The 8,123-nt window shown below is 34.9% G+C and overlaps 1 protein-coding gene across 5 annotated transcripts; it reads right to left on the reverse strand.

The window, feature by feature from the left end:
• Window positions 1-5,359: 5,359 nt before the first annotated feature.
• On the reverse strand, window positions 5,360-7,645 carry LOC120068270. Of its 5 annotated transcripts, XR_005479139.1 has the most exons (4): window positions 6,520-7,645; window positions 6,360-6,390; window positions 5,892-5,996; window positions 5,360-5,685 (listed from the first exon to the last, which is right to left on the reverse strand). XR_005479139.1 is itself a non-coding variant. In XM_039019988.1 (3 exons), exons 2-3 carry the CDS (start codon window positions 6,520-6,522, stop codon window positions 5,800-5,802), a joined length of 360 nt encoding a protein of 119 aa, XP_038875916.1. In that variant the 5' UTR covers window positions 6,523-6,698; window positions 6,970-7,645; the 3' UTR covers window positions 5,360-5,799. The 5 variants fall into 5 exon arrangements, 3 of the variants coding, with proteins under 3 accessions (XP_038875916.1, XP_038875917.1, XP_038875915.1); XR_005479138.1 differs by having other exon boundaries at window positions 5,892-6,390; XM_039019988.1 differs by having other exon boundaries at window positions 5,360-5,996; window positions 6,360-6,698; window positions 6,970-7,645.
• Between the last annotated feature and the right edge of the window lie 478 nt (window positions 7,646-8,123).

Genomic DNA, 8,123 nt, shown 5'->3' on the forward strand with positions numbered 1-8,123 from the left:
CCATGAATTTTAGTTTATGGGATTTAGTCTTTACAAGTGCAATTTACAAATTCAATAACAATTTTATTGAAAAAAATGTTAAATAATGTCTTTATTGATAATAGAAAATGTTTAACTCTACAAACTATGAGTTTTAGGACATACAACCCAACATGATACTACGATCAAATTTTATGGCTTTGATCAAAATGTTGATAAGCCTTGTGTATACAAGAGAATCATCAACAGTTCTTTTCCTAGTGTTAAATGTAGATGATATCATACTCATTGGAAATGATGTAGGTCTACAGGCTGAAGTTAAAAACTGGCTAGCGACCCAATTCCAAATGAAATATTTGAGAGAGGCTCAGTTTGTTCTAGGAATTAAGATATTTAGAGATCGAAAGTACATAACACTAGTTTTGTCTCAAGCATCATATATTGACAAAATGCTTGTCAAGTATTCGATGTAGAACTTCAAGAGAGGTTTTCTACCTTTCAGGCATGGAGTAATATTGTCTAAGGAACAGTGTCCTAAAACACCTCAAGAGATTGAGGAAATGATACGGATCCCCTATGCATCGACTGTTGGCAACATGATGTATTCAATATGTACTAGACCGACATCTACTATACGGTGGGGATAGTCAGTAGATATCAATCTTGTTGGGGATGATGCCCTAAACTCTCGTGTCTTGTAGTTTGTAAATATAGTTTTGTACGAACGCTTGTGATATATAGTAGATGATATTTTCTTCACCACTTGTCTTTAACATTGGATGTTTTATTTGCTTTACTACAAACCAATAAACTAAATCTCTGGTTGTCATCATATAACTTAAGCATATATGTGGTGACATACAAGTGGATCATGTCTTAAGTGATAACCAAAATGGTCTGTAGTATATGGATATAGGAGGGAAACCTTATCCGGATAACGCACGGATGCGGCCCGCTTTGTAGAATAGTTACAAGTGTTATGACTTGCTACAGATGGTCTAATCCTAATCATTCATGTGGGGACGTGCGAGTGGGGGTGTCCTATACAAAGAGTTTGTATAAGATCTAATCACGAAGTGTTAACATCTCGTTATATAACACCATTCATGAAAGAGACTTCACTTCATAAAATGACTGTAGGTAACATAACCTCAATCCCGAGTGAGTTGGGAACTCCTGCCTTTGAGGGCGGTCCTTTGATTTGCATGGGTACAAGTGGCCAGGTCGCCGACTCAAACCTACCACTTTGGGGATTCGTGTGATTTGGGAGCTGGGAACTCAACTACACAAGATGGAATTCACTCATTCCTCGAAGTAGGGGTAAGTAGATAGATTGCTCCCTTAAGAGCTGATCTCGGGGCTTGAACGATGTGGCGCCACACATCTTCTCATGGCCCGAGAGGTGTCCACACATAGTAGGATTATGTTGTATTGTTCATTAGAGGGATCAGTGGTACTTAAGGAGTTAGATGTAACTATAGGGGCAAAACGGTAAATTTGTCCAACTGTACTTATGAGCATCTATGAAGGGTTATCGTACTGTTGATTGGTTATATCCAATAAACACAGAAATATATCTGTGGTAAGGAGAGTTCAACTGTCGGTTTTTAGTGGAATGCCTGGTAGTTAACGGATGGTGGATCTCGTGGTTAAAGAGTTTAGTCAGCTACTCACATACCATTGGAGCTTCGAGCCATAAGTCCATAAAGTCTTCATAGTAGCTCAATGGATTCAAATTGAGAATAAGTTTTTTGGTCAGTTTGAAATGTTCAAATTGACTAGAGGGATATAATTGAACTGGTTAATTATATATGATATGATTGACTTTATGTATGAGGTACATTAATTAGAGGAAAATGGATATAAATATGATTTATATCTAGTGGAGGAGAAAACACTATAGTTTATATGTGATATTAAACTATAGGTTAATGAATATAATATGATTATATTTATTATTTCAATTTGACAATTATAGGATAATTGTGCACTCTGTTTTCTCCGTAACTGTGTGTTAGTGGGAAGTTTGATTCAGTTTTCATAACTGAAGAATAAAATGAAAATCGTTTTCATTTTGCAAAAGATTACGTAATTCACTCAAATAAAGAGTATACTACCCATCGTTTAGCTAACCGAGAGACTATACGATAGCTCTAAGTTGCTACACGATAGTATACAAGCGCGCATCTTTCTAAACGATCGCCTACATTTTACTAAACGATCGTCTAGTGCCGAGCATTTATTAAATGATCGTATAGATGATCGCTACCTATTTACTAAACGATCATGTACTTCACCTAAACGATCAAGCATTTTGTTTATACGATAGACTTGCCCTTCTCCCACTTGTTTGATTGTTGTATACGATCTTCATTCCTTCTCCCCTCTACCAAATCCCAACAGAGCCCATTCATTAGATTCTCACACTGAGTAATCCGAGGGTTCCAAGTGGTGGTGTCGTCCCCATTTGCTTCTGTTCGTGTGGAGGCCGTTTGTGTGTAGACGACCGGTGTTGGTGAACGATTAGCTTGATGTTCCAGCAAGAGCGAGAGTAGCCATCATTTGGAGAGAGTGACATTTGCTGTAGAGAAAGGTTCTTCAACTTGTAAGTTTCCTTGTTCTCTTGTTTGTTATTTTTAAAGCATACTGGTAATTTGTAGTATGATGCATATCTGTCTGTTTGAATGTAAATGTGGTAGTTCTGTCGCAATGTCTTTGGAAAGATCTGCTTCCGCTCAGAGGTACTCTTGTATAAGATTTCCTTCAAATCTAATCTAGGATATGATCACTGGACCGCCGTTAAGAATATCCTCAAGTATCTACGGGAGAACGAGGGACAACATACTCGTGTATAGTTCTAAAGATTTGATTCCTATTGGATACACGAACTCTGATTTTCAAACTGATAAAGATTCTAGGAAATCCACATCAGGATCATTGTTCACTCTTAACGGAGAAGTAGTAGTCTGGAGAAGCACCAAGCAAGGGTGCATTGTTGACTCCACTATGGAGACCAAGTACGTAACGACTTGTGAAACTGTTGAGGAAGTCATTTGGCTCAGAAAGTTTCTGACTCATCTGAAAGTTGTTCTAGACATGTCAAAACCCATCACACTTTATTGTGATAATAGTGGTGTTGTAGCTAATTTGCGAGAAAATATGTACTGGACAATTTGTGCCCTAGTTTATTAATTTGTGTACTATGTATTTTAGTTTGACTTCATTTTACACCTCACTAGCTTTAGGTCAAGTGTGAAATTGTTGAGGCTAGTGTCCTAAATCTCATAGGGTCATATAGTTTGTAATTGTAATATACAAACATTTTATTTATGTAATAAAATATGCGATGCTTTATTTCAAAATTAGTTGCATTAACCACAAACTAATAAACCGATATCGAAGGTTATATTATAGTTTAAAGATGTATGTGAGACATACAGGTGGATCATGTTTAAGTAATAACCTAAATGGTCTGTAGTAGATGGATAAGACTGGATACCTTATCTTGGTGACACTACAAGTATGACCCACTTTATAGATGTTCAATTGTTATAAGTACTATAAATGATTTGATCCTGATCATTCATGTGGAAATATGTGAGTGAGGATATTCTATACCAAGGAGTTTGTATAAGACCGGACCACGAAATGTTTAGTCTCATTATATAACACCGTTCATAATAGAGACTTACATTTCACCAGGATGACCATAGGTAGCATGACCTAATCCTGAGTAAGTTGTGAACTCTTGCCTATGAAGGCAGACCTTTGATTTGTATGGGTGAGAATGTCAGATCGCCGACTCAACAAGTCTACTATTTTGGGGATTTGTCTGATTGGGGAGTTGGGAACACAGCTACACCAGAAGGAATTCACTCCTTCTTCAATGTCGAGGCAAGTAGATAAATTGATCCCTTAAAGGCTGATTCTGGGGCTTGAACAATGTGACGCCACACTCTCTCCTGGCCTGAGAGGGGTTTAGTCATAGTTGGACTATGATCTATTGTTCATTAGAGAGATCAGTGGTATTTAAGAAGTTAGATGTAACTAAGGGACAAGGCGGTAATTTTGGCCCAGTTGTACTTATGATCAATTTGTGAAGGGTCATTGTACTGTTGATTGGTTATATTCAGTGGACACAGAAATATATCTGTAGTGCGAAGAGTGTAGTTGTCGGTCTTTAATGGAGTGTCCGACAGTTAACAGATGGCGAATAGTTTAATTAAAGAGTTTAATTCATTATTCACATATACGGTTGAAGCTACATGTCCATGAGGTCCCCTCGTTAGCTCAATAAGAATTAATGAGAATAAGTTTTTGGATTAATTTGAATTGTTCAAATTAATTGAGGAAATTAATTATATATGCTATAATTAAGTTAAATTAATTATATATGATATAATTGTTATAATGTATTTGATACATTATAATATAAAGTTTATTTAAGAGAAAATAAATATTTGAGTATGATTCAAATATTAATTATGTGAATTGGATTCATATTATTAAATTTAATATAAATATGATTTATATTAAATTTCATTTATGAGAAAGAAGAAACTATAGGTTATATCGTATATGATATAATATTAAAAACTATAGGTTATAATGTATATATGATATAACATATAACTATGTATATATGTATAATAAATTAGTTATTTTATATATATATATATATATATATATATAAATATAATATCTTAATTTATTAAAATTAAATTATTTTGTTTAATTTAAGTTAATTTAATTTTAAATTAAATTAAAGGGAGGGAAATAACTTTCCCTCCTCTTAATTCTCTCCACATCACGTTGATGGGTGGTTGCCAGAGGGATTCAACTTCTACCTAGATTATTCACAGCACAGTTTTTTTTTTTTTTTTTTTCATCCTTACTTATCCTCCTCTATTATTATTCAATCTCCCTTCCCTCACCAAAAGTACCACAAACGCTTGGATTCTCTCATGAGAATACTGAGATCATCTTGTGGTTGTGCCCTTTTCGGTTTTGGGATTTCGTTTGAAGAATGTCTCCAAAGGTACGGGTTTTCTAAACCCTATTTGTTTTTTGTTGTAATTAGTACGCTATATAAAATATAAATGCATAATTCTTTCTTCCTTTGTAAAATTGTAATTCTATAAAAACTGAGGTTTTGGAAGATCTGCTTTCACTCAAGGATCTCCTCACAAGGATTCCTTCATAACCGTACCACTCTTTTGTTTTAAAGGATACAACCACGTAAATCAACTGAAATCGTCTATAAAGAGAACATAATATCTGTAACCATTAACCGATAACATAGGGGCAGGTCTCCAAACATTTGTGTGTACTAAAACAAAAGATGCGATTGCACGAGAGACATAATTTGGAAAAGGAAGATTATGGGTTTTGCCAAATTGACAAGATTCACAAAACTCAAGTGTTTCATTAGCTGGGATCTTCAAATTACACTGCTGAATAACTTTGTTAAGAACATTTAAAGATGGATGACCAAACCTTTTGTATAACAAAAACTTAGTCATTTGTGTACAGATAAAGAACAAACAGTAGATAATGACAAATTAGATCTTGAAGACTGATTGTCAGCCTAACAAGGAGTAGTGAGCAACACTACTTGATTCTTATTTATTAACTGGCTGGGTTGTTCCATCCGATACAGTCCATCTCTAAAGACCCCCTTTCAGTAGCACTTTTCCCGTGGTTGTCCTTAACCAAACAAAAATCAGAGTGAAATTCCACATATAAATTATTTTCACTAGCTAAGCGAGAAACACAAATCAGATTCTTGGCAATGTGAGGAACACATAAAACATCATTCAACTATAGAGAACCAAAATTCGAAACAATAGTAGAACTGCCTATATGAGAGATTGGTAACATATTACCATTTCCAACCACAACTTTTTCATTACCTGTGTATCCAGAAGAAGAGGTGATATGATTTGGGCTTGTTGCAACATGACTTGAAGCCTCATTATCAGTATACCAGCTTGGATCAACCACACTCTCAGGATTTGCTATACCAGAATTAGTAAAAAATGCAAATGAATTCTAAGCAGGTTGAAGAAAACATTTATTCTGAAGGATAGACATGGTATAGGTGGACTCAATATACTTTTGAGTTTGCTTAGGATTATTCAACATTGGATTGTATCGAAGAAAACAAATATCAGCAGTGTGGCCCAACTTGCTACAAATTTGACATAATGGACGATTTGTAGAGGGATCATTCCACCTACTTTTCCCTCGACTCTTGTTCCCTTTGGAACCAAAGTTTTGGTTTCCTTACGCTTGTTGATTTGAATGCTGATGTTGCTGAATATTTTGCACCACATTAACAGAAGGAGAAACATTAGCATGAAGAGACAAATTAGACAAACCTGTCTTCATCGTCATCTGGTACTCAAGCCCCTGTTCATAGAAGAGAAGATCAGACTGTATATTAGCCCAGCTGATGCCATGTTTCCCTTGAATCGACACAGCTACAGGATTATAGTCTTCATCCAGTCCGGATAATACTTGGGAAACAAGATCACTTACCATAATGGGGTTACCCGCAAGGGCAAGACCGTCAGAGTATTTTTCATCGTAGCTAAATACTCTTCTATTTTCATCGATCCTTTCCACGTTTCTTGGAAAATTCACTTTAGATGATCAACTTCAGCTTTGGATTGCATGCCGAAGAGCTCTTGGACGACTTCCCATATACTACGAGTTGACTGAAAACCCATAACCTGGGTAGTTATTTCTTGAGACATTGGGTTGTATAGTAAACCCAAAATAAGCTGATTGTTACGAAAACGACAATTAAAGAATATAAAAGAACGTACAAAAATCGACACAAAATTATACATGATTATATACAAATGGTGTATCTAGGGTAGAGAGTTTATATAGCGCACTATTCGAAATCCTAATATCATAATTGTAAATAACTATAAATAAATAGATATGTTAAATATGAATTTGAATAGGTTTCGGAGGCCATACTTGATTGTTCGAAGTGTCAACAAACAAATTCAAGGCATTCAAACACTGATCAATAGCAACTATGCTGGATTCGCCACTTCTTCACTTACAGTAGTGCTAGATCCTTCACCATCGACGGTCACCTTGGTAAAAGTCTTACTAGGGCAAGGATTATCATCAGTTAAATAACCCTCCAATCGATGGTTACGGAGGACTAGCCATGCTAAATTCTGCTACAGAAGAAAGTTCTTCGTATCCATCTTGATGGAAGTGATTTGATTGAGTAGCTGATTGAGTGGTGGAGTCGTCATTCCTACTGAAGCTACTTGAGATGAAACAGAAGCAAAAGATAAATTGATGTTGGCCACTGATGGCTCTGATACTAAATCAGACTATTTCTAAAATAGAGAGATTAGGAGAAACCCTTTTTTGAGAGAGTAATAAGATATATTCACCGTTTTCATTCAATTATCTAAAATAATATAGAAGGGCTGAATATATACAGTTACAAAGAATGAGGAGCTTAAGAAATAATTAACAAAGAATTAGAATATAAAAACAACTAATATACATGACATTAGATGATAGGAGAAATAATAACTAAAGGAATAATAAGAAATCCCTTATAGAAGAGCCAATATGATATTTGAGGGAGACACATATTTCCACATCAACTGCCACTTGGTCTGAGTTATCATTTATTTGATTCACCTGATGACCTATCTGTTGATCCACAATAGTAGGATGAATGCGACAATCAAGATTACAAACAGAAGCAAATCATGTTACAAACAATAGAAATGTGCAAAGAGATGTTGATCGATGAAGTGATTTATTCATGAACTTGACTTCAATAACAAAGATATGCCATATATTGCAATAATCAAAGTGTTATTAATTTTGGAAAATAATTTATTGTGTTTCATTCCAAAACAAAACATATAGGTACAAGGTACCATATGATGAATGAGATATGCTCTCAATGATGGATTGCTTGAAATTGAGAAGATAATACTAATCATAATAGATATGATATGGGTGATAAAGACGCTACTAAGAGAAAAACCTGAGTATTATAGCTTTTCACTGTTGGAGGTTGATTTAGAGGTGTTTTTACTTATTAAAGACGTAATTATTTTAATTACTATTAAGAAGTACCCATATGGACTTTTAGG

Source organism: Benincasa hispida, chromosome 12, assembly GCF_009727055.1.
Source record: "Benincasa hispida cultivar B227 chromosome 12, ASM972705v1, whole genome shotgun sequence".
NCBI classification, from domain to species: domain Eukaryota; kingdom Viridiplantae; phylum Streptophyta; class Magnoliopsida; order Cucurbitales; family Cucurbitaceae; genus Benincasa; species Benincasa hispida.

Coding starts and splice junctions, on each gene's coding strand:
- LOC120068270 (XM_039019988.1), bottom strand. CDS start 6,522: ATGGTAAGTGATCTTGTTTCCCAAGTATTATCCGGACTGGATGAAGAC. Junction 5,997..6,359: donor CCAGATGACGATGAAGACAG/GTTTGTCTAATT, acceptor ATTCTGGTATAG/CAAATCCTGAGAGTGTGGTT.